Source organism: Scleropages formosus, chromosome 10 (genome assembly GCF_900964775.1).
Source record: "Scleropages formosus chromosome 10, fSclFor1.1, whole genome shotgun sequence".
NCBI lineage: Eukaryota > Metazoa > Chordata > Actinopteri > Osteoglossiformes > Osteoglossidae > Scleropages > Scleropages formosus.
The window spans coordinates 4561778-4588842 of NC_041815.1; the positions used below are offsets into that span (position 1 = coordinate 4561778).

Below are 27065 nucleotides of genomic sequence, written 5' to 3' on the forward strand. Positions count from 1 at the left end.
GACTTTCCCTAAGAAGAGAAGGGAGGAGCGTTCCTCCTCTGAAAATTGATCTGAAACCCTTTGACTCGTCAGTCCCTGAGAAACTGGTGCTGTTTCGGTCCACACAGAAACCCAGAAACCTGCCTCTGGCTGCAAATATTTGCGTTATTTACACATTTTACCGGAGTCGGATATTGAACAATGGGTTATTCTTTCTTCCGGTCTCCAGTAATACTAGTGATTCTAGCGTCGTATCACTTGCCAGCTCTGCTCTCACCAGTCTAGCATAACCATTTGATACATCAGTGCCACTAAAATGTTCATGTTGCTTTTCTAGAATTTCACATCAGCCTCTAATCAAATAAATGTGGATTTAACCAACCGCCTCTTAGAGAATCTGATGGAAAATTTTTTTTACACCGAGTTCAAATTTTTATCCGCTTCGTTTCTCATTGCTAGTTTATTATTTTGACCCTCATCTGCGGAAAATAAGGCGTATCTTAGTTGTGCTTTCGGTAAGGATGCTTCTGCTCTTGCGGAAGTCTCGTTCTGAGATTTTCTATCAGAATAATTCATGGTAAAAGTGAAGTTATCTGCTGCACGTTCGAATGACATTTTGAGAGGTATTAAAAATGGAAATGACAATAAGCGCTAGTGATATGAGGAATAACTGTAGTTTACTCCAGCTGTCTCTCGAATAGATGTTTTGGGAAAGGAACAGAAAATGACACATTGAGGAAGGTAGGAGAAAGGCTGCTGGTGGTGTGCGTGGTCTGCCATGTGTACGGTGAGTGAGTTATGCTGCTAGCGCTCTGAGCTCTAAGGCCATCTCCCTCTGCGACGCCAAGGGGAGCCGGGATCGCTCCCAGAAAGTGGCAAAGACTGGCCAGGCAGCCCCTGCCCCCGGGAGCGCGGGGGGTGAGGTGCGTAGACCCACACTGACTGCGCTCTTCCCGTTCCTGCGTTCACATCACCGACAACCTCGCCTCCCCCCCCACATACACACACGGGCACTTTCTACCTGCCTCTGGAATCAGGTTGTGAATCGAGGCGCCGCGGTCACACAGCATGCTTAAGTCCACCTTTCGGGGAATGCAGAAGGCACGTTTGGCGTGTTTGTTGACGGAGGCCGAGATCGTCCGTCTGGTCCGCGGGCATCGGCCTGCGCAGCGCATGCTCCGAGTTGCATGACCCAAGTGGGGCTGAATGACGAAGAGCGCTTTATAGAAGTGATCCGAATTGAACCGAATGAAGGAGGTCTTACCGCAACTGTCTTCGCCCCATCGCCAGACGGAGCTGGAGAACATCGAGGCCACGCAGGGCATGTCCTCGGAGACAGCCGTCACCTTTCTGAGCCGCCTCATGGCCATGGTGGACGTGCTGGTGTTCGCCAGCTCCCTCAACTTCAGTGAGATTGAGGCAGAGAAAAACATGTCCTCCGGAGGGCTGATGCGGCAGTGCCTAAGACTGGGTGAGTTTTTTGCGTGTCCTGTAATGTAACGTAAACGTTTATATGTATCTCAAAAAAAAAAATCGGGGATCGTCGATATTCTAAAAGTTTTATGCAGCTACTCGTGCGATGAACATTGGTTCCTATGGTTGAAACAAATTAACCGTACTTAAGAATCACGCATCTGCATCTGTCTCCTTATCCTAATGTAATGTACATATTGTATTTTCTATGAGATGTACGTTGCTTTGGAGAAAAGCGTCTGCTCAATGAATACGTTTAAGTGTGCGTGTGAGGAAATTTCAGTCTCCCTAGGCTGGATCAAGCCCAGGTCTTCTTCTTGGCGATGAGCTTTTTCCGTGTCCTTGATTTACGTCATTTATCCGTTCGTGAGTTCCACTGTGGACATGGGGACCGTCCTTCGTGCCCTCGGAGGAGATCAGATCGACGACGGGTTGCTCTGTGGCCTGCGGTTGAAGCAGCAGCAGCCGCCTGTTAAAACACAGAGGGAACATTTCCTGCCCCGTTATTACATTACTTTTCCATTGTTGTCCATCAGTCAGTTCCTCAGCAACGTTTTCCTATGATCTGCATCCCCGTTGCGCCCATACCTCTTCTTGCCACGTGCTTCCGTTGCATTCGTAATGCTTATGCTCGTTTTAGCCCATCGCTACATTTCTTAATCCGAGCGATGGAACCTGACAGCCTTTACTGAAAAGAGGTCTAGTCTTTGGGTTGAATGGCCTCAGCTGGAAGTAGCTCCAGCTGTGGAACAGCTGGTAGTGTGGTGGTTAGAGCTCCTGCCTTTGGACCCAAATGTCACAGGTGTGATCCCCACCTCCCGCTGTAGTACCCTTGAGCAAGGTACTCTAAAAAATTGCTTCAGTAACCTTCCCCAGCTATATAAATGGGTAAATAATTGTGGGTAGACTAACATTGTTATTCACTTTGGAGAAAAGCTAGATGAATAAATGTAAGTAGGGAGTTTTGTGTTGCCGTTTGGTACGGCCTGCGGATGTGCGAGAGCTGCGGCCGCATTGACCCTTCCTCTCCCTAGTGTGCTGCGTGGCCGTGAGAAACTGCCTCGAGTGCCGGCAGAGGCAGAGGGACCGGACTACCAAGCCTTCTCTGGCCAACAGCAAGACCCCGGACAACTTGCAGGGCATCGTTGCAGGCAGCAAGGTATCCTACCGACCCTCTGACCCCTCCCAGGGAACCTGATGCATGTCATCTCCCATCATCCGTCCTAATCCGTATCATCTTCTACGTCCCGACGTAGGCTGTTAACCTTACTACGGTTTGGCTTTTGTCACTCGGAAGCAGAAATGTTATATTGCTCTGCGCTCGGTCGGAATTAAAACGCAGCGGTTACGCCGTAGAGCCGATATAACGCGGACGGCAGAGCCCAGACTTTCGCTCGGCGTTATGAGCGAGTCCGCGTTGTAACGAGTTTCCAGTTTTGACGAAGGTTGAAGGAATCTGAAATCCAGTTTGCTGCTGAGAGAAGATTAACGTACGTAAAAGCAACCATCTGCGCCCGTGCGTGAGGGGAAAATAAGCGACGCGTCGCAGCGTACACGCTTGGACATAACTAATAACGCCGAATAAAGTGCAGTTCGGGAGTTTTTGCAACATCGTCGACTTGACGGTCTTTGCAAATTGTCAATTCAACGTCCGAGCAATTTAAAGTCACTGCTTCGGAGCAAGAGAGCAAAGTTACACCAAATGATCGCAGAAATGAAAGGGTTTGCAGTGTGAGTGACAAAAACAACATACATCTACTCAGCATCACTCCAGAGGTTTTTAAGAAAATGTCAGTATTTTTTTTTTTTTATTATTTTTCGCCATAGGTATGTGTCATACTATAGCTTTATTGCAGAACTTTACTTTTTGGCTTTCGGAAATGTGTTTGGGAACCACTCGGATTTGGAACGGGTAGAAGGGAGTTGATTTTAAAAAAAAAAAGTGGGCTCCAATCCCTCGTTGTATCGAGCTATGTTGTATCGGGTCTATAGTGTACCGCGACTGTGTTCATCTCACCTATCATTGACATTACATCAGTAGTTTTGCTGGGGGCACTTAGTCATTTTTATTTGTTATAATCATCACTTGCAGGTGCGTCCAGTGAGACCCAGTGGGTTTGAAAGTTGTGCTGTTGTACTATTTCCTGTTTAGACTGCCATAGAGAATGTCTCCAGTAACCTTTCTCCCATCAAGGACCCCGACAGACTTCTGCAGGATGTGGACATCAACCGACTGCGTGCGGTCGTTTTCCGTGACGTGGTGAGTGTGCGCACATCTGCCCAGGTGTCCAACTTTGGGGAACTGTTCAGGTAACAGGAGGTGAAACGCTGCTGTTGTCCCCCCCCCCCCCCCCCCCTCCCCCACACACACTCCCCCTGCTGCCCTGCAGGATGACAGCAAGCAAGCCCAGTTCCTGGCTCTGGCTGTCGTCTACTTCATCTCCGTCCTCATGGTGTCCAAGTACAGGGACATCCTGGAGCCGCAGCGAGAGACACAAAGGGCTGGCAGCCAGTCCACGCGCAGCATTCGACAGGAAATCAATTCGCCTACTAGCACAGGTGCGGTCGAACCCTTTCCGCTGTTGTTCACATTTGATTCCATCACTCACCCCCCCCCCGCCCCCGGCCCTCACTTCCTCCCAGTTTGACAGTAAATTCACATTAGTTAGAAATGTCTGCCTGGAAACCTCTTTTCTGCTCCCTCGCCATGACTTATTCATAGATTTCACTTAATTGCAATGCATAAAATTAAATCCAAAGCAAGGGATCTTATCGCGTGCATCCCCAGTTGTGTTCAACAAGCTGTATCTGTGCCTCGGGGGATCAACTTGTCTTATCGAAGGAAAAGAATAAAACGAAAATGATTCCGTGACGTTGTGAGAAGAGCAAAGGGATATTGAGGGTTAATTTTGGAAAGCAAAACTACAGATAGCGGAAGCATAGGTTGCTGTTTCTGTAAAGGGAGAAAGTGATGCGTTGAATCAGGGTGAGAAACTCCCTCGAAGGAAGGAAAGGAGGGATGCCAGCCTGCGGGCAAAAAGACGAGCGAGGAGAAGAGGCGACGGGACGGACAAGAGCGGCGAAAGGGGCAGTAGCGGTGAAAGGGAGGACGGACAGCAGCGGTTACAGGGCGAGCGGCTGAGGACGGAGTGCAAACAGAGAGGGTGAGGATGTGGTAGGGATGGAGAGGGTAGGATGGAGAATCACCACTGGGGCAGCCTGGGGGAGGTGCGCTGTAGAGGAGCCATGCTGCTATTTCTATCCCACCTGTCAGCTGCGATTAGGCAGGCAATCCACCACCGGAGAATGGGCTCATGGAGGCCCACACTGCTCTCATAAACCGGAGCAAAAGGGCACGCCTTCAGACAGCCTACGCCAGACTGGCGTGCGCGTGATCCGCCTGGAAGCCAGACATTGCCTGCGGTTCAATGAGGCAGGGCAGGCCTCCTTGCTGCCCTCACATAAATATTCATGATGCAGACCAAGCATCTAGGAAAAGGCTGAGCTGTGGCTAGAAGGGTCGCGTAACTCTAGTAAATCTGCTGGTTTTTAGTTTTTCCGTTAAATTGTATGAGTCACAAATCTGCTGATTTTTTTTTTTTTTAAATGGGGGGGTGCGGTGGCGCAGGCGCTGTCTGAAACCGCTTGTCCCGAGCGGGGTCGCGGAGAGCCGGAGCCTAACCCGGCAACACAGGGCACAGGGCTGGAAGGGAAGGGGACACACCCAGGGCATGACGCCAGTCCATCGCAAGGCACCCCAAGCAGGACTTGACCCCCAACAATAATAATAAAATGAATATTATAGTAATTCTCTTTTACCTTTTAAACTTATCAAAGTGCTTTACAGTTGCAGTCGAGATATCAAGTGCAATAATAAAACAAGGACAAGTTCATAATAAAAGTCACCGAAAAAGATATAAAACGCTAAATCGGCAAAAACGACCATAAATGCAATGCAAAGAAATAAATGCAAATAATTGTAGGAAATCATGAGAGAGAAAGGGAAGAGAGAGGAAGCTCGCAGATGTGTCGCCGGAAAGCAATTCTGAAAATGTTGATCTTAAGCCTTGATTTCGAAAAGGCCGGAGCTAAATGAATGAATAAATAAAAATTGCCTGATGTTTTCGTGAAGGGAACTCCACAGTTTGGGGCGGCAGCAGCAGCAGCAAGCAGAATTTTCCTAAGGATTTTTTAGTTACTTAGGACTTGTTTTGCCTAATGAAGGATAGCTAGAGATGGCCTTGGCCCCTTTAAGCATACAGTAGAAACACAATCCCACTCACTGGCTACATAGACATTCTGGCAGAAATTACTGGGGACGCATCTCCTCCCTCCTCCTCTGGATAAGGCTGTGGGCCTGGGAGGGTACTGACTCCTGCTTTTTTTTGTTCACTTCCATTGTCACAGAGAGCCCCCCCATGTTCTCAGAGACCGTGAAGGAGCATCTCACCCCTGTGGAAGAGCTGCCGCTGGAGGGCTCTCTGCCGCACACTGACTCGGGCATCGGCGAGGAGCACTCTCCCAGCGTGCCTAACGGGACAGAGGTGGAACCTGGAGGCGGGTCAGACATGGCGGGCGAGCTGCTGTGCGTGCTGCCGCCCGAGGCGTCCCGCTCCCGCGAGAGTCTAGCCGAACCCGTCGTCGCTGCCGCCGGCTCCTCGGAGGCGCTCAAGCCGGCTCCCTCCATCTGCAGCGTCTCCCAAGGCAGCAAGGGTATCAATGTGAAGGAGATCCTGAAGAGCCTGGTGGCAGCCCCTGTGGAGGGCCCCGAGATGGGCCCCGAACCCCTGCCCTACCCAGACCCAGCTGTCAAGAGAGAGACCCAGAGCACCTTGCCCATGCAGTTCCATTCCTTCGACAGGTTAGATCTTACTTTGGTTCACCACATACGTACAGGACCGGAGAGCGCTCGCAGCTCACCGCATATACTGTATGTGATTTTACATGACAGCGGTCTCATGTACGGTCACCTACATCCGGTTTGTACGCAGCCAGAATTTTAAAAAGGTGCTATCTGGCTAAATAGAAAAGCACTTTTTATGCTCAATTTTACTGTCTGATTGGCCTGATATGTTAATTTGTACCACAGTGATTTTTTGAGTGAGGGCTGCTATAAAGGTAACTGTAAAGCATCTGCATGACAATTCTTTATAGCTCTGATATGCGTTGATGGGTTTTTAAATGTGTATGGTATGTCTGTATTGTGCCAGTCAGGACTTTATCCTTTGTTTTATTCTTATCAAACATGCGAGCAAATATTTCAATTTGATGTTCCAATCAGACAGTGTGAAACTCGCTTTTTTGGCATGAGTTTTATGAACGGTAATATCTTTGTTAATTTGTGCTTCCGAAAAATTTGGCTGAGAGGTTCGCATCCGTTTGGACTGGCTGCTATTGCCGATTATATAGAGGGCACAGATTTGGCGACTGACAGCGCAGGAATCGGTGACGCCTCCCTGCGCCCCTCCTTCCGGCTCTGTAGAACCACGCGCTCTATCGTAGATGTCGGATTAACACTGAAGCCTCCCGCACGTTTCTCAACTGTCCGTCTTTCCAGGGTCCCTCAGAAATGCAGCAATCACAGTTTTCCACTATACAACCCTCGTTATGTTTAACGCATCGCTGTATTGGAAATTCAATACCTCTATAATCTACTGTGTCCCAGCGTTTATATAGATGGTTGAGAAGCTCCAGAAAGGGAAAACAGATACATTTTAGGCACACAGTGAAGACCGCAGCGGTTAAAGTCGCCACTATGGAAGAGCCTCTGTGGAAAAAGCAGGCGGTGGGGGGGATCGGCCATGAAGATGGTTCGTCCCGCACCCCAGCCCCATGGCAGTAATGTATGCAGCAAAGGGAAAGGGAGCTGAGTTGATATTGATGGTGGGGGTTGGGGGTTGGGGGGGGTAGATTAGGGTCTCTAGGGCATTCATGACAGATTAAACAGAAGCGGTCGTGCGCACCCCGGCCTGTCGTCCTCAGCGCTCAGGGCCTTAATGGGAGCTGGCATCCTCGAACGGGCAGCGGCGGCCTGCGGTATTATTTTTGAAATGCTTTCACACAAAGTGCCAGGGTCCCCGGGAGCACGCAGCTCCGCCTCGTGCCGCGGCGCTGAGCGTTGCCGGGAGGGGGGGGGTAGCAGATTGCGACGTGATTGTGTGCCACCTGCCAGAGACGGGGCCGCCGTCGTGGGCGGAGCTCTTCCGTCCCCCGTCAGGATCAGCACTGATTGGCAGCGACAGCGTCAAAAAAAATCCCCTTCAAAGACCCCAAACTCCCGCTCCTCGTTTTCTGTCTGCGAGTAAAATTTCTCTCATAGATAGGTTCCCCATCATCTTGTGAATGTTCTGTCCTAGAATCTCCACATTATCTCTTTATTCCTGCTTTTCTCACAAGTGCACAATATTTTTCAGTACTCCCATGCCCCAGAAAGTTCAAATAAATCTCAGTAATTCACATTTATCGGACACTTTTCTCCAAAGTGACTTACAGCGTTAAGGTTATTAGCTTACAATTATTTACCCCTTTTTACAGGTGGGTAATTTTACTGGGGTAAGTACCGTGCTCAAGGGTACTACAGCCAGAAGTGGGATCAAACCTGTGACCTCAGGGTCCAACAGTAGTGGCTCTAACCACTACTCTACCAGCCGTCCCTGTTTTCTAACCTGAGTTTTGTGTCTGAGGTCTGCCTTTTGTTATTTCTGTATCTCAGGAGCATCTTCAGCATTATCATAATGTCATTTTCCGCAGAGGTTTTAAAAAAAAAAAAAGAAAAAAAGCTGCACTTTCGGCTTCAGCTATGTACAGTAATAGAAATCCCACTTAATTTTCCTGTGTTAGTATTAAATAATTCACGTTATAATGAATCAAAGAACATCTGTAGCACCAGGGTTTAAATGCCCGTTTGTCACCAGTTGTGGATTTTATATATCAACAGAATAAACCCGCCTGCCGTTTAATAGACTTTTAAGTATCCTGTGGAGGATTGACTGCGTGTTTATTTTTTGTCGTAACGCTCGTTAATGGCGAGAAAGGTTTCGCGCGGCCTCTTCGCAGCTGCGCGTCGCTTGACGGCGCCGAGATCTCAAACCCGCAGAGCCCATTAATATTTATCTCCGAAATTAAACCTTGCTTTGTTCAAGGCAACTCGATTAAGACAATCCTATTAATAAAATATGGGTTGGATAATCTATACATCTTTCATGAACGCTCCGCAAATTAATAATTCATCGAAAACGGTCCCGTGTTTTCAACAGCCTGTAAATCACACGGTCGCCGGGGTTCAGATGTCGGCGGTAACATCGGGGAGATGATTTGCTCTTATATTTTGCTCCGTCGAAATAGGAAGGCTGGGTTTGGCCATCCAAAGTGCTTTTTACCTGAGCCGTGGCAGAACGGCAGCGTTAACAACGGCAGCATCTCTACCTGGGCCTAATCTGAACTTCTGACATCTTCGTCAGTGCAAAGTCTTGCTTCCATACGTAGCCTCAACGTATTTGAGCAGGCATCCGAGAGCACCGGGGCGCCATCCCGGCATTCTCTTCTCATTCTTTTCATACTCTGCCAAGCATGTTCCAGGGCGCCAGGGAGCAAAGTGGAGACAGACTCGGGTGACTGAGGGATGACTTGCAAACTGGAGGCGGCTCTTTCAAAATCCCAGGAAGGGGTCCTGCTCTGGTACCTTTCGCCAGATCACTTTTTAACCCGATTCGCTGCGGTGAAATATCTCGCTCTCTTGGATGTGTGCAGCTGTTTTGTATGGAAGCATCTGACTGAACAATAAGTAATACTGGTAATATTAGCAGAAATTAACGAATAAATGGCATGCAAACACTTTCAATAGATATCTGTTCAGGATTTTTTTTTTTTTTTTTTTTTTCCCCTAAATGTAATGGAGAGCTTGAAAATTATCGATCGATACAAAGATTTATCGAAACGTATAGAAAACTTGATTTGATCTGGTCGTCGTCCCTATTGTGGCACAAGAGATGAATGGTGAATGGGGGGCCTTGCAAATAAATTCGTAGATGAGCAGGATCGCTCGAGAAACTGCTTGGCACAATAAAGCATTTTCGTTTAATTTGTTCATTAAAATTCACAGAATTTGGATACATGTGAGCTGAACATAGTATTAATTGTTGCCATTTTTTTAAAATCTATATTAAAAAAAAAACCTAGTTCATGTGTATTAAAAAATGAATCCCCTTCTGCATGATTTCCCCTGTTAAAATGTGACCCAATCTTATGACACCCCCCCACCACCACCCTTAATTCTCTGCCTCTCAGTTCTGGTGCCAATCATGACCATGTGATGTGCGTGATGTGCATGCTGTGCACTTTATAAATAGCCAAGACATCAGAGTCTACATTTTGGTCTCTGCTAATGAGTTAATATGTAAATAGCCTATGCCCCATGCTGCTGTCACCTCCAATATCTCAAGTCTATATGCTGCCAAGGTGCCTTTGTTTGTTTCCTGCACGGCTTAGCCAATAAAAGCACGATCTCGTAAAATGCCTAGATGCTCGTTTCCATGGCCTTTTTGCAGTTTGCTCTTCTTCTGACGGAACCGCGGGATCGGTGTTGTTCCTTGTCCTTCTGCACGTCTCCGATTTCACAGAGACGCAGGCACCACCATCCAGCTGGTCGGCAGCGTGTCCCTGGAGCAGGGCGGTATGTCTTATGATGAGAACAGGGCCATGACCAGCACTCACGAAGCTCTAGTCTCCATTAGAGTCCAGCAGTGCTGTTTGCACTGGCCTCGCTCACGAGCCTTGAATGCTGCGAGATGGATTCGCCCTGTTTAGGAAGGTGTAGCTTGTGCCACGAAGCACAGACTGAGCGCGGTCAGTTCGCCATGGCTTGCGTTACTGTGGTCGTGGAGTCAAAGTGAACCACTTTCCTCAACATACCACCGTAGAGCTTACGCCGACTCATGGAAAAAGGGGTTAAGTGTTTGCATTAGGAACCCGTTGGGCAGGGTCTCATGTTTTTGCCATTCTCTATAATGGAATATTGTAACACGTAATGGAAAAAAAAAAAATGAAATTAAAACAAGCTTTTTTGCGGTTATTTAACATTTTTGGTTATATGTGGGGGGGGGGGGGGGGGGGCGCGGTGGTATAATGGGTTGAACCGGGTCGTGCTTTCCGGTGAACCTGGGGTTCAAGCTTGTGGTGCCTTGCAATGGACTGGCGTCCCGTCCTGGGTGTGTCCCCTCCCCCTCCAGCCTTACGCCCTGTGTTGCCGGGTTAGGCTCCGGCTCCCCGCGACCCCGTATGGGACCAGCGGCTTCAGACAACGTATGTGTGTATCCTTATATGTGGACTCTTTTATCCAAAGTGATTTACAGTGTTAAAGTTTCAATTATTATAGTTACAATTATTTTCCCATTTGTACAGCTGGGTATTTTTACTGGAACAATTTTGGGTAAATGCCTTGCTCAAGAATAATAAGAATATAACCATATGAAATTAAACTCTAAAATGAACACAGACTTTCTGGGGTTCGAGTCCCGCTTGGGGTGCCTTGCGACGGACTGGCGTCCCGTCCTGGGTGTGTCCCCTCCCCCTCTGGCCTTACGCCCTGTGTTGCCGGGTAGGCTCCGGTTCCCTGTGACCCCGTATGGGACAAGCGGTTCTGAAAGTGTGTGTGTGTGTGTGTGTGTGTGTGTGTGTGTGTGTGTGTGTGTGTGTGTGTGTGTGTGTGTGTGTGTGCGCGCGCGCGCGCCTTGCTCAAGGTTAGCATAGCTGGTGTGCGTGTGTCTGTTGGTGGGGTTGGGGGTGGCGACTCTCTGGGTTGATGCTTCATTCTGTACCGTGCAAGTGTGCTTCAGCCGTCTCCCTCCTGTCACGGTCCTCCTCCACAGGAGCGTGGTCGTCCCGGTGAAGAAGCCGCCCCCGGGCAGCCTGGCCGTGAACACGGTGGGCAGCTCCAGCACGGCGGCAGCGCTGTCCTCTGGAAGCACACCCAACATCTTTGCCGCCTCTTCGACGACGCCCAAGAGCATGATCAACACAACTGGTGAGCTCGGGTCCCGGAACTTGCCAACGTTGGCATGGAGCTGCCGCCCCCGAGGCCTCGCTTTGACTCTTCTGGTTCCGTTTTGGTGGCTCATTAACATGAGTTAAAGTAATTTCTGAATCGCTTAATAGCGTGTTTTCCTAGCAATTGCTCCCCAAGGATTCTTCTCCCAGCGCTTCAGTTGAATTGGCACTTTTAAATTGAATCAGTTATGGTAATTATTGCTTCTCTAGTGCTCTTCTAAGAATTTTATATTGATTTTACCAGTTCTAATAGAACGGAAAGAGGATTAGCATCCTCACAAAGGCGCGTTTTTATGTTTCTGGCTGCGGTGTGAGCATATCTCATCACAAGGTGGCACTCTCTACCCTCAGCTGTGCACTGACCTGTGTTCGGAAGGAGCCCTACTGTACTTCTCTTTATCGTTGCACGACAACTTGTGTGCAGGTTCAGCTGAGTCTCTTAGAGGTCTCGAGTGCCATCTGCATTACCTCTTTATCAACAGCACGTGTTGGAAATGGAAAACCAGTATAAGTCAATAAAATTTAAAATTAATAAAAAAAATCCCATCTTTCATTTTACATTAATGTAGAACTCCTGGAATTTCGGTAACGCGCTGGCTGTTGTACAGACGGTCCCTGATTTACATTTATTTATTTAGCTGACGCTTTCCTCCGAAGCGGCGTACAATGAATGTTAAATTGTACTGTAAATTACTTACGATGGGGGTTACGTTCCGATAAACCCATCGTAAGTCGAAAATATCGTAAGTCGAAAATGCATTTAATACACCTAACCTATTGAACATCATGGCTTCTTATCCTTTAAGATGGTCAAGATCGTCGATTGCGGAAGTCCAGCTTCATATGCGATGGCCGTTAGGGGCTCCGCCGCCTTCGTGCTGGGCAGTTATCTCGAGTTTTCTCCTCAAGAGTAATTGCCCTCCTCTACAGGGGGGTATCAGTATAGCGACCGCGTGGTGGACCGGGAGATGCGGATCGCTACCCCTGCCCAGCATCACGAGAGAGTATCGCGTCGCATATCACTTGCCTGGGGGAAAAAAAAAAATCAAAATTCAAAGTACATTTTCTACTGAATGCGTATCCCTATTGCACCATCGTAAAGTTGAAAAATCGTAAGTCAGACCATCGTAACTCGGGGACTGTCCGCATACATACCGTACATCCACAAAGCGCTTGTGTGACGGCCTCTGGTACGAGGAAAAACCACTATAACATCTTGTGAAACTCCACACCCTTTGCATATTACATTTTATATTGTTCAGCGCAGCGGCACTTTTCCTGGTTACGTGGTCATTTTGGTTACACAGCAGGCGTTTTATTCCGTGTCAACAGCCTTAAATTCCGTAAAGGACGTGGACGCTATACTTTTTGCATAATAAAACCCAGATTTATACCTTCTACTTCCTATCACAACAACAGTCCACAACAGTGACATCCATGGATTGGATCTAATATCGCAACTGAAAATGCAGATTGGATACTGTTGTTAATAATAATTTACCAGTTAACTCACGCTGTTCTCCTACGTTGGTACATTTAGGTTGCACTTTTCTCCAGAGGACTTACAGCGTTAGGCTATTTACAATTATTTAACCATTTATATAGCTGGGTAATTTTTACTGGAGCAGTTTTAGGGTAAGTACCTTGCTCAAGGGTACTGCAGCTGGAGATGGGATTCAGGCGGCACCATCCAGGCGGGGTTAACCCTAACCTCCAACCTCCAACCTTTCGGTCCAAAGACACCAGGTCTAACCACTATGCTACCAGCTGCCCCATAACAGTGTAACAATCATTTACCTATTTATACAGCTTGGTACTTTTTACTAGAGTAAGTTCTTTAGTAACGCTGCTGGGTGAAAGACATGGTCAGTGATCCTGTGAACTTTAAATGAGACACACCCATGTTCCAGATTTTCTCAATGTCTGGACTTTCCTAACCCTGCACTGGATAAGCAGTCATTTATAATGAATGAATGAATGAAAATGTGACGTTAAAAGACAAGCTATACATGATCTTTTTTGTCACGATTATTATGAAATATACTGATATTTTCATTGTCATGCAAAAAAAAAAAAAAACATTAAATATGGTAGCTTGGTGAAATTTTGATGACATTTTTGATCTAGGAATAATCCCCCTCCTTCAAGAAATAATGGCAATTTGGTTCTCTCATAATGGGAATTTTCCCCATTGGATGATTTCATGGAACACGTTACCTCTCTTATGTGAGGGATGGGTGTATGGAGGATATGGGAACCAAAGCAGACAAGCAGGTAAAAACGTATTAAATCCCAACAGACCGAATCACTGGCCTATTTTAAACGTAAGGGTCGCATACGTCGTGTGAGACCGGATATGCGACCGGTTGTGTGCGGGTTCAAATCCTCCACTTTTTAAAGCCCACCTCCCACCGAGCCACAGGAGTGTGATGACAACCGCAGTGTTCTTGGGACATACCCACAGCTGCTGTAAACTGCGTGTATTGACAAGAAGTCCTGCTTTTCTTGCTTCGACGAGACTTGCTTATTCCGTAGATTCCAGTATCCAGCATATGGAGCTCATGTTCTCATGCATGATACCTTTAGATGAATGGTAATGGTGCGTTTTGATTAAATTTACTGTGACAGTTAAAATTATTTTCTGTGCTGCGGTTTCGAGTTTTTTCGCGTGTGTATATTGCGTGATGCGCCCACCTTGACCTTTAACCCCACAGCCTCTGTTTTGCAGGTGCCACGGACTCGGCAACTTCCTCCACTTCCTCCACCTCCAGCTTTGTCAATGGCGCCACCAGTAAGAACCTGCCAGCAGTGCAAACAGTGGCACCTATGCCCGAGGACACGGTGGAGAACATGAGGTGGGTCTGCGATGGAGTAAGCTCGCCGTCTCGGCGTGTGTCGCCAATGCTCGCCGCTAGGGGGGCGCGCGCACAGCATCGCATCCCACCCGGTGTGTTTTTCTCCCTTTTCTTCACCCGTGTGGAAGTGGAGCGCGGAATGAAACGCCCAAGGTTTTCGGTGCAAGTGCTTGAAATGATGATTCCGTTGACCCCGCTGTACCGGCTGTAACGCTATTGAACAAACACGGCTTGTCCTCCAGGCACTTTCTGCCAGGTGCCGTTCCCGCTCGGAGCTGAGATTTACCGTTACGTTCTTTTCCACGGCGGTGCAGCCTGTCTGACTCCTGAAGGACAGAGTAGCTTTTAACTGTTAGTGCTGAAATGGGAATGATAATGATGAAGAATCACAGTGTGTCCAGTAGCGTGGCCCTGTGGGTGGGGCAGCAGTAACCTTGAGCCCCCCACTCTCGCATCCTCTAATGGGCTGTGACAGAACCCCCCCCCCCAATCCTCTTCCCGGATGCTGACAGCCCCACGGACTCCTCCGGGCTGCGTTCGAGGAGCCAGTTCTTTTTGAAGGCATCGCAGATTGGTTGCCATGGCAGCCGTAAGCAGCCCCACTTACCGTGACCGCGGACTCAATGATGAAACTGTCTCGTTTTGAAGCAGAGCTCCGAAGGGGCTGCTGCTGGTTCCTTCTTTCTGGCTTGCGTGTGGTTGTCGTCTGCTTGCTGCCCCACCGCCCCATTCTCCCGTCCAAATCCCATTGCAAGCAAGAGTTTTTTTTTTTTTTTTTTTTTTTTTAAAGAAAAAAAAAAATACACAGAACCACGTGGGACTATTTTAGCCTCCAAATGTTTCATCCAGCTGTGATTAGGAGATACACCCGTTGTAAGCGTCACATTTCCAGCTCTGTGTGGAGTGCTCAAGGCAGCTCCTTCGGCCAGCAGACCCACGCGGACACCGCCAGAACGCGAATCCTTTTCCTCACGCCCCGGGTTAGGGTCCTGCCTTCCTCTGCTTTCCGTAGCCCTGGGAAATCCTGCAGTCACAGTCTGTAGCTGTGCGATCTGTCTTAGTTCTTTCTCAGATTAACAGTTTCACATGATCAAAAAAGGACAAATACTCAAAGGCGATCCTTTACTGGTGGTGAGACATCCTCAAGTAGAATGCCGTACTCACCTTCCTGAGCACCGGCCAGACAGAGCAATGCTCGAGTCCTAAGAGATGGAAACATGTTTGCTCTCAATGAGCCAAGATACTCTCTTGTGTGTACAGTAAAGCCTACTGGCATAGTGTGGATGCCACCAGAGTGATAGAGCTCATCAGATGCAACCTTATGTTTGTTATATGAAGATGCAGCAGTTGACATCCAAAGATGACATCACTTAGGGTGGATTCATAGGGTTGCAGCAGTGCTGGAGTAACAGACGGAAGACACAGATTTGTCTTCCTGCTCCACATACACATTGACGATAGAGCAAAGAGGTTTTTAGAGAGCAGGACTCGAGAGAACTGGCATCCAAGCGTCTCCTGTCTCCTTCCCTGTGCCCTGTCCCTCCCTCACTGTCCGTCGCTATTCTGTCTTTCTCGCCCTTCTTGTATACATAGTATTCAGTGTGCGTTCTTTAAAAAAAAAAATAAAAAATCAGGGAACGATGCTACCCATGTTGACAGTTTTACCTTTTTTTGATGTCCTTTAAAATATATACTTCAGATAGCTTTCTGACAATTAGCTGGTGAAAATGCGAGGTGTGGCATAAATCTCAGTTGACTGATTTCTCTGTCACACTCCTCTCTCCTGTGGTGCAGCATTACAACAAAACTGGAGCGAGCCCTGGAGAAGGTCGCTCCCCTGCTGAGAGAGATCTTTGTGGACTTTGCGCCCTTTCTGTCCCGCACCCTGCTGGGCAGCCATGGCCAAGAGCTGCTCATTGAAGGTACAGGTGCTGTATGCTGCTTCCTTTTCTTCTCTGGTCAGTGTGAAGTCCTCGTCTCTGCTGTCCGTCCCAGCTAACCACTGTCTGTCACCACTGGTTCCATGATCAAGCCACAAAAACGGAAACATGCTCTTTGTGGGTGAAGCGTCATAGCATGGCTAGCGTAGTTAAATCAGCTTTCTAATCGTCTCGTCTTCTCATCTTCTTGCATCTTTTTCTCCTTGCTTTTCCTCATTTATTTCACAGTATTCTGTTGTTTCTATGTTCTGTGTATTTTGCAGATTAAGTTTATGTACAGTACTGTGCAAAAGTTGTAGGCACTTGGGGGGGAAAAGGCTGTAAAGTGAGAATGCTTTCAGAAATAGTGCTCCTAATTAATAAACTTTCTACAAAGCTTAGTAACCATCCATCGTCAACAACCGCTTGACACGGTGGGCTTGGCCAGGTCCTGCTTTTTGGTGGGTCTGGGGGTCAAGTCCTACTTGGGGTGCCTTGCAATGGACTGGCGTCCCGTCCTGGGTGTGTCCCCTCCCCTTCCGGCCTTGCGCCCTGTGTTGCCGGGTTAGGCTCTGGTTCGCTGCAACCCCGCTTGAGACAAATGGTCTCAAACTGTGTGTGTGTACTTTCTTTCTTTAACAACACACAAAACCCTTACTGTAATACTGTAACTTTTTGCAAAAGGAATGCTTGGAAATCTAAAATATCCTCTTTTCCATTGACACTACTACAGAAGACATTGAATAACTGTCTAAATATTTTTCTGAAACATCTAAATGCCTGAGACTTTTGCACAGTACATTATTTTGAAACATTACTTCGCTCTACTGAGAGACGCACAGTCATCCAAAAAACGTTTAAGTAAAGAACATAACCCCAGCAGCTTTAAATTAATTTTTATCTGCCCTTTTTACTGATTTTAATCCAACAATTAATGTGCCATCTTATTTATCTTAACACTTTAGATCTTGATCACATGGCATGTTGAGTCATAAGCACAATTTCAATGATTTTGTCACCATGGTTTGTATATTATGAAGATGTTCTTTATACTTCTCTTGAATCTGTTAACTTGTCTACCTGAGAGTTTGTGACAGAAAGGCATGATGTCTACAGATAGAGTCAAGGCAACGTGACCTTGGTATTTTCCAAATATTTCCCAAAGCGAGTAAGCTGGGCGCTCCAGGTGCACCCAGGAATCTGCTGCCGGGTTGGACTCTCTCACACACCAGCATAACCACGGGGTCCCTGACCGCGAAAGGACCCGCTGCTTCCAGCCTGTGGTACCGTTTCCACCTTCATTTACGTTTCCGCTGGACGAAACCCACGGTTACAGAATCCTTTCCAAGGAAAGGACACCGCCAGAGGTTCTGTGAAATGCACGTTTAGTTTACTAGAGTGAACTACCGCAGTGTGGAAACTGCGCGTCATGGATGGGGAAGCCAGCTGGCGGACGGAGCACATGCTTATTATCCCTTTGCCCCAGTGCTACTGTCTCCATGACAAAGTGGCTACATACACCCCAACCTGTTTTTAGCTTCCCCCCACACACCGTAACGTCACCTTTGTGTAGCTTTTTTAAAACGGAGCTCTAGGAACTCCTAACTTTGGCCTTTGAGATTTTAGTCATTGAAGATGGGTTCTAGAATTTGCGAAGCCATTCCTCAAGCGGTGAATTCACTTCTCTGGCCGGGGACCTGTTTTACCCACGTACCAGAAGGGAATTGGTGAAACCCTTTTGGTATGTTCATCGATTCAGTTCTTGCTGAAGTTGTCTTTTTTCATCACACAGTCAAGTGAGAAAGCATGGATTTGTTGGATTTGTTCACTTCAGTCTAAGGCAGGTCTTATAGAAAAGATTTTATGGATTTTTCTGCTGGCCCCATTCTTTCTACAGTGTCTTCTTGGGAATACCTTGCGCGTAAGAAAGAAGCTTGGGAACAGAGTTTATCAAAGGCCGGGCATAGGTTGTCGAATGGTTTTTGAAGCTGAATGTTCAAGAAGCAATAAAATCCCAAGTGGGCAGCAAAGAAACGCATCTGTCTGGATACTCATGTGACCAAAGTGAGTGTGGCATCGCAGCTGACATCCTGGAGCTCCTTATACCAGTTGTCATTCAGTGTGACGGACCGCGAGCGTCAAAGAGGAAACGGCGTCGGGTCTTGGACAGAAAGTGTCCAAAGTGCATGCAGGGTTAGCCCCGGGGGTCATTGTTTTCATCACTTTTCGCATTTCTCCGGCACATGCCTCTCTCTGCTACTCGGGGTCACTGCTGAAACACAGAACTGGGCTGCAGAGATGTTCCATTCAGCAGCAATTACCCACCATCCATCCTCTTTTGAATTGCCAGGGGTCACGCTCCCTGTGACCCCCCTCCCCCAGCTCTCCTTCCTCTACAGACATGTGGCCGCTGTGGCGGTCGAAGCCAGGGCCTTGCACTTGAAGTTGAGGTCTCTATCGCGCCGAACACAGGTCTCGTTGTAGGGGAGCGTGACCGGCCGGAGGCCTGGCAGCCCCACAATGCCGCATTCCACGGCAGCCCTCCCGCCCGGCAGCAGCCTCTTAAATGGGGGGCATTTATCTGGTCCATCCGCATGAGATCGGGGTCGCCCTGCCTCTTTGCCTCCCTGCCCTGCAATTGGAGATGTCAGGGGCAGTTGACTTATGGGGCGGCCCCGTATGTGGAATGGGAGGAAGTGGCTCATTTGACAAGAGCAGGGTCAAGACCTCCTACACACATGCATGGCGACCCCCGTCGCACATGAATAAATGGAGTTGTTTCCACACTTAACGACTGACTGGCACATTCGCACAAGCGCCCTCAGTGGTGTTGTCTCTTCTGCCTCGTAAACCTTGAAACAGTGGAACGCGGTGTTTTGACACATTAATCCCGCAAAGACACCACCTAATCATGAGGAAATGTACGTTTATATATATACTGTTCACCGCAAGTAAAAGTATACAACTGCCAGTCGGCACTTGCTGTGACTGACACGTTAGCTGTCGGAGAGAAAAACATGGAGGTGTGTAAATTTACAGCGGATATGTAGTATATATACCTGACAAATGTATGATGAACCTGAGAAAGGTGGCACGTTTTACCTTATTCTTGCGCAAAAAAATTGAAAACCATTCCTCTCTTATAGGCTAAATCTTCCTGTCTTGTACAATATGTCAAGTCAAAGCTCTTGTTTTCCCTCTAATTTTATGACCATCACTCGGCAAAGCATGAAATCAACAGCATTGCAGTTACTCGTACAACCGTGTACCTTGCTGTATCAATTCAAGGTACCGTACGTACCGTTTTTTTTTTTCAAGGGCGCTGCAGAAATAATGAGGACCCGAGCTTCCGTAAGGGTCCTTCGCGTTATAATTTTGCGCTTCCCGATGTCGTCCGTTTCTCCGCGCTCTCATTTTCACCACTGTGGCCCATCTCCTAGCAGGGATGAGTTGTTGCAGACACGCCTCCCGCGCGCGCACTTAATGAGCGGACGCGTTGGTGTCTCACCTGGACCAGCAGCCTCCGCACATGAGCATTTCACATCTGCTTTGTGTTTCACTAATCCATTTTCTGCAGCACTAGGCTTTGGCGCATTCGTCTCAAATGCTGTGTAAGTAAGCAACGTGATGATAGGGATGATGCGGGTTGCTCGAACCCCGGCCCTGTGATTCTGCCATTGAGCGTGTGTGTCTTTCCTAATGTCTCTTTCAGTGTGGCTATGTGCCCTGCTAGCATTTTGTGACTGTTCTCCTGGTTTAGGTTTGTGAGAAGGCCTCCCTTTGACTCATGATGCCCGCTTCTGAAGCAAGGAAGTCGGTACACTGAAGTCATATGCACTAAAGCAGTGATTTTACAATAGTGGAATAAAGTTAAATAGTCAGTAACATATTCCACCTCCTTCAATGGAGTGAGGTTAACACTTTCTGGATTTGTGCATGGGTCTGATAGTGGATTCCTAGTGGACAAAATAAAATCTGCAAATGCTAATACAGGCAGTCCCTGGATTACGAATGAGTTCCGTTCCTGAATCTGTCTTTAAAGTCGGAACGGTTAGGTACGGTTCACGTCTAACACGTACACATACACATCATCTGAACCGCTTGTCCCACACGGGGTCGCGGGGAATCGGAGCCTAACCCGGCAACTTAGGGCATAAGGCTGGAGGGGGAGGGGACACACCCAGGACGCCAGTCCATCGCAAGGCACCCGAAACAGGACTCGAACCCCAGACCCACCAGAGAGCAGGACCTGGTCCAACCCACTGCGCCACCACACCCTCCTTCATGTCTAACATTAGCCAGTGAAATGTTTGTCTTCATATATAGTATATAGTGTACCTTTCTATGCATAAAAAACATTAAAGAAAAACTTCCAGATACACTAAAACATCTTTAATATAAAAATACAATGTAGTGGTAATACTGATAACAATATTATTGTTGTTGTTATTAGTATTAATAATAATAATAATAATAATAAATCCAACTATGTACAGTATTTATAATAGAGAGCAACATAGAATGAGATAATAAATGTTATTACAGTATGTATAATAGAGAGAGGGGGGTGCGGTGGCGCAGTGCGTTGGACTGGGTTCTGCTCTCCGGTGGGCCTGGGGTTCGAATCCCGCTTGGAGTGCCTTGTGACGGACTGGCGTCCTGTCCTGAGTGTGTCCCCTCCCCCTCCAGCCTTACGCCCTGAGATGCCGGGTTAGGCTCTGGTTCCCTGCAACCCCGTATGGGACAAGCAGCTCAGAAAGTGTGTGTGTGTGTGTGTGTGTGTGTGTATAATAGAGAGAGACACATTGGGACAAAGCCTTTTACACGCTGCACTTCTTTCGCTTTGTCCTTTAAAATTGTCCCGATCGTTAACCGACTAGCCTAACGCTTTTCCAACATTCGTTGGCATTTCACCTTTTTCCAATCGCTTTATTATTTCTGCTTTAGTTTCAGTCTTGATCGTTTTCTTTTTGCGTTTATTCATTTAGCGGATGCTTTTCTCCAAGGCCGTGTACGTCTCATAGAAATGTACTCAGATTTTCACTTTGGCGCCATGATCACGAAGGTAAAAACCAAAAAAAAAAAAAGATTAGAGCCAACTACAGTAACACCCGAGACACTGTTAACAGCAACGTGGTCCAGCTGAAAAGAATGAAGTTTTTGTCCTACCTCTGTCTCACGAGCCGACGAACCGCTGTAGATGTGCGTCGCAAACTAGAAGCCCGTTTGTTATTAGAACCATTGTATGTAATTTGAATTTTTAATATAGGCTTTATGGGGGCTGGTTCGTAACTATGGGTTGTATGTAAGTCTGATGTTCGTAACTCGAGGACTGCCTGTAAGTTGGTTTGTGGGTCACAGAGAACAGCTAAATACTACGTGGGTTTGACTTTAGAGTGATGCTGAATATGTTCTATAGCAAGTCGTTCTGTGGGTCACAGTTGCGTAAGGGCTGTAAGACTCCTGCCTTGTGGCTTCTTCACGTTTTGTTCTCGAGCTGCCGCAAATGACCCCATATGACTTAAAATTTGACTTTAATCCACTTTTGTTACCATCAGAACCTGACAATCATTCATGTGGTAGTTTTAGGTATTGTATATTTATAAGAAAGTAATTTGATGTGTGGGGGGATGCGGCGGCGCAGTGTGTTTGACCAGGCCCTGCTCTGCGGTGGGTCTGGGGTTCGAGTCCCGCTTGGGGTACCTTGCGATGGGTTGGCGGCCCATCTTGGGTGTGTCCCCTCCCCCTCCTGTGTTGCCGGGTTAGGCTCCGGCTCCACGCGACCCCGTATGGGACAAGCGGTTTCAGACGGTGTGTATGTGTGTGTAATTTGATGCAGGTGATGTAAGACTAGGTGTGAAGGTCATTATCTTGTCAGCTGAGTGTGGGGCACAAGTCTGTATAACATAATTACGTTCATAAACGTATCGGAAAAGGTGGGTTATTTGTTGACAGGTAATGAAATTAACTTCATGGATCTAGTTTACAGTTATGATTAGCATATTTATATCTATGTGCATTGTATCTGTCGTGTCCTGTAAGTTGCCATGAGCAAAGGCATCAGCTTACTGAAGAGAAATAATAATATTTCTAAAGAGCTCAGTGTCACCACAGTATTCTTTCATCTTCAGCACAGGTGAGGATGCTGGAATGAACTGTAGTGTATTCCATTTGCGGGCTGTAATAAAAATGAATCTGTCATCCTTCTGCTGCTCACTGCTGTGTCCTGTTCTTTGGTCAGAGTGAGCAGGAGATGCTGTAAGTGTGTGACAGCAGGTGTTTTTCAGCGTGTCCGTGACACTGTACTTACAGGGGTCTGACGATGCACGCAGTGAAGCGTACCGCATGTAAGTCTGGATGACCTTGCCTGCCTCTGTTGGGAGTGTGAGTGTGTCTCCCGTGTATGTAATTACTGCTCTCTCTCCTCTGCTCCTGCAGGCCTGGTGTGTATGAAGTCAAGCACCTCGGTAGTGGAGCTGGTCATGCTGCTGTGTTCCCAGGTGAGGCCTCGCTCGGCTCCTGCTTCCCACCCCCAGCCCTGCGCTGTCAGGTCCCCCATCTTTGCTGTATCATAATCAGCAGCTGTAAGTGAGCCCTGTTATACCTTTCTATAAATCTCAGCACGGTGAGTAGCGCTGCTGTCTCACAGCATCTGGGTGGTGTGAAAGGACGTGAGTTCGATCCCCGCTCGGCCTGTGTGGAGTTTGCATGTTCTCCCCGTGTCTGCGTGGGTTTCCTCGGGGTGCTCTGGTTTCCTCCCACAGTCCAAAGACATGCTGTTCAGGTTCCCCCATAGTGTGTGTGTGTGTCTGTGTGTGTGTGTGTGTGTGTGTGTGTGTGTGTGTTCCACTGATGCATGGATGAGTGACCTATTGTAAGTAGTGTATCTAGCAGTGTAAGTCACAGCGGTGAATAAGGTGTGTGGGCTGGTAACACCACATGGAGTTCATTGAAAGTCGCTTTGGAGAAAAGCGTCTGCTAAATAAGTAAATGTAAGGCTGCAGGCTGCCCCTCATAGCTGTGTTCTTGTGGTTAATTGGTTGTGGAAATTTACCAGTGTACATACTTATTTGCTTTCTAATGGACTTTGTGGGAGGCAAAGAAACTGCACCATTTTTTTTCCTCAGCCATTTCCAGCAGTCCCTAATTAGGGAGGATTAATTTAATTGGCGAGTTGAGAGATGCACATTTAGTTTTAATGTGTCCGTAGCATCAAAAGCCACATTAATCATCCGGTAAAGGCGATCGTTTGCTGCAGAAAGCACTATAGTGGGTATTTCGTAGTTGAAATTTAAATATAATCAGTCCTCATATAATGCTTTCCAATACAGTGAGAAATCAGTGCAGCAGCATATAATGGACTTACTATTCAGTACACCTTCAACGTACATTAATAGATAGGAAACAAGTGTATTTAAGAATGCCAATCGCCTTTGCTGCCCTGCTATTTCAGGCAGTGGCAGGTCTTTAAAAGGAACGGTTGCATCCCAGGCCTCTCAGGCTCCTTGTACCCTGGGACAGCTGGTAGCATAGTGGTTAGAGCTACTTCCTTTGGACCCCGAGGTCGCAGGTTCGAGTCTCACTTCTGTTTCTAGTACTCTTGACTAAGGTACTTAACCTCAATTGCTCTAGTAAAATTATCCCCCTGTATAAATGGGTAAATAATTGTAACCTTGGCATTGTAAGTTGCTTTGGCGAAAAGCATCAGCTAAGTAAGTAAATGTATATTGGTACAGAATGGCTCCATGATTGGAATAATCATTAGTAAAGAGAGAATGTGCCTGTGTGGTGTCATTTCATCCTAAGTTTTTAGAGAAAACAAGTCCATCCGCAAACAGTTTCTGTGCAGCTTTGAGGCGCTTTCAGACCGCTTTAAGGAGAGCTGGGAAAAACAAAGTTAAATATTAAAAGTGCGGTCTTTAAAAACAGATAAGAGACTCCCTCTTAAGAGTGTTTCTGTGTGTCTCCTCTTGCGATTGTGTCTGACTTCACAATCTAATTTTAAAATCTCGTTTTAAAACCCAAATGAAACGGGATACATCTCGCGCTCCGCGGCTTCAACGGAAAAGGAATGTTTTTGTAGCAACGCATCTTTCGTTCAAATCGGAAAGTGGAACGCTCATCGATGAAGCACTTTTTCACCGTTTAAAATATCCGTAAGCTTTCCAGCAGAGGGTTAAAATAACAGCTTTCTTAAAAACACAGAAATATATAAATAAGTTTAAGAGATTAAAAAGAGACTTTATAGAAAGACGCCACTCTGTTAGTACAGAGTTTCTCCAGCAGAACACACCTCAGTATTTGTTCACCTGGCATTCAAACCATGTTTAAAATATGGGGAAAAAAAAAAAAAAAATCTGTGAGCCAAATAATCAGCACATTGGAAAAGTCATTATTGATAGTGAATAAATGAAAATCAAACCTTAAAAGACAAGCTAGAAATAATTTAGTTACAACTATTATAAAATGATTGTGTTGTTTTTCTCATTCCTAATTCGTAACTCTTATTTATATATTTATTAGCTCTCAGTCTGATTTATTTTTTTCTCAGAAAATAATGGTAATTCAACTCCCTCAAAGGAGGAATTTTTCTAAAGGGGGTGATTTCATACCACAAATTATATATTATATAATGCGTTTAAAAATATATTTTATATTTAAATGTGCTCTGAAGAATATTTTTTATGTATTGTATATATTATATTTTATATATAGTGTAACATTTAAGTGTTAGAACAGGTACACAATTCAGAATACATTATATAATTATGTTTTTCTATTTTAGCTAAAAAAAAAAAAATAATAATTCATTTTACTAACTGGATTGTGCGTTGTTTGTTCGCATACCCCTCGCACAGAGCACTGCCAACTCTCAATCGAATGATACTTCAACTCATGACGACAAATGTGTTACCTGCCAGTACCATAAGATCCCTTGATTTGGTTACAGATCTTACGTATTATATCTTTAAATATTACTTTTATATATATTCATTTAGCAGACGCTTTCCTCCGAAGTGACATACGTCTCAGAGAAAAATACAGTTTGAGTGCAGTACATCAACAGAGTGACTTGGATGCAGACATGCGATTCTAAAGATAGTGATAATAGTTAAATAACTAGTCTCTATGACTAGTTATAACCACATGGATGAATCATCATTTTTAAGAGTCAAGACAGGTTGTCAACCAAAGGCTCGTGCGGCAGTCAGTTTTATCTACAGTACGGTCGATTCTATCTGCATACATCGGAATGACTCAAAAGTTACGCGAAATAATTTAAGCGGCGCGAAGGATGACACCGGTGTGAAATCTGGCACAAGCTCACACGCCGTAGTCCTGTTCTCGCAAGTGTCCCCTTCTGGAAAGGTGCTCCAGGGACTGATGTCTCTAGTACTGACCCCTTAAATCGCTGCCTGCGCTCACATTCCTGAAAGGTCGAAGCCACGGTTACAGAGAATTTGGCGGCGATCTGTTACATACCTGCTTGGGGCCCATTAGTCTTGTGCCGGGGCCATGAGGAAGCCATTAGGATCTGCCATCCAGTATCCAGCTGATGGAGGTGGTTCAAGAGAAGGAGAGGCCCTGGATGGACAATCACCTCCAGCCCTTGCTGGCAAGGAGCCCGCCGACATACACACGCACACATTCCTTTAAAATACGCTCAAACATTATGGGTATTCCTCCGGATGATGCTAAGATCATGGGGCTGCAGCGGGCCTTTGAAGCTGACGAAATATTACTGCTGCCCCTCTCTTTATGGGAAGCACGGTGACTCTGGGATGCTTCCTGCTTTTCAGATCCTGCATTTAGTGTGGACCAGAGCATCAGCACGTCATTTGCAGCCATTGCCTATTCCATCCTCCCTGGGATAGTGTTACAGAGGCTGCAGGGGTTCCTGCCATTAACGGCCCCGGGGAGGAAACCCTGTCCGGCTTATCGATCCTCAGAAAGGGGAAGGTAACTGGAGATCCAGTCCTGTGTCCTCTGTGGCGATCCGGATGGGAGGCTGAGTGAGGCTACCTCTTGCTAGCTAAAGAGCTAAAGACATTAGCTAGAGAGCTGGATCTTGTGCCTGGCTTGCAAGTCCAGTAGCAGGACGTGGACAGCTGTTTTTATGGTTCTTGTTACGTTTTGATGTTTTATCGAGTTTAGGGAAAATCGCGTACATTTATACGACTGGATATTTTATTGGATCCTCTCAGTTCGCGCGTTTCCTCGAGGGCGCGATAGCGGGGCCCGAGCGCCTACTTGCCCGAGTTGCATTGGCCCATCGGAGCTCAGATGACGCTCCTGATGTTGAGCGAGAGGAGAAGGCAGTAGCAGGAGGACACTTCTCTCAGCAGGCTGTCGGAAAGGCCACGGGGCGAGCGATGCCGGCAGCGCTCCGTTTCGATTAACTGCATGGTTTCTGTTGGTTACACTTGGCTTTACCAGATGTGTACGGGTGGTCATATCATACGTAGCCCGATGTTCTGTCAGTTGTACATCAGCTCTCTTTTTCTCAGATACTCGACCAGTCCTGATGCGAGCCACGTACACGCGCGGATATTCCATTGCCCGGGTTTTTTTCTTCTTTTTTTTTTTTTTTTTTCTTTTTTTTCCTTCAGCTGCCAGTCTCATCCTTGCAATGTGACAAAGAGCAGACACCGAGCAGCAGATATGTTGAACGCACGGAAACGGCCTGCAGCGTCTGCTTCGCCGTGTCCTTGCGTTAACGTTGATGCCTAGACAATAGGGAGGCTCCAGACGGAGCGCGCGTCTCGATAGGTTTCCTGAGCTGTCGATCAAATGA

General features: G+C 46.9%; 1 protein-coding gene across 1 annotated transcript in view; it reads left to right on the forward strand.

The window, feature by feature from the left end:
- LOC108941708 (neurobeachin-like) overlaps nucleotides 1–27065 on the forward strand; it is a 215912-nt gene that overhangs the window by 86466 nt on the left and 102381 nt on the right. The window contains exons 25-34 of the mRNA XM_029255524.1: nucleotides 828–902; nucleotides 1270–1450; nucleotides 2487–2611; nucleotides 3605–3712; nucleotides 3843–4011; nucleotides 5860–6313; nucleotides 11319–11473; nucleotides 14225–14351; nucleotides 16146–16273; nucleotides 22709–22770. Of these exons, the coding sequence (XP_029111357.1) occupies nucleotides 828–902; nucleotides 1270–1450; nucleotides 2487–2611; nucleotides 3605–3712; nucleotides 3843–4011; nucleotides 5860–6313; nucleotides 11319–11473; nucleotides 14225–14351; nucleotides 16146–16273; nucleotides 22709–22770 (1584 nt within the window). The remainder of the gene's footprint in view (nucleotides 1–827; nucleotides 903–1269; nucleotides 1451–2486; nucleotides 2612–3604; nucleotides 3713–3842; nucleotides 4012–5859; nucleotides 6314–11318; nucleotides 11474–14224; nucleotides 14352–16145; nucleotides 16274–22708; nucleotides 22771–27065) is intronic.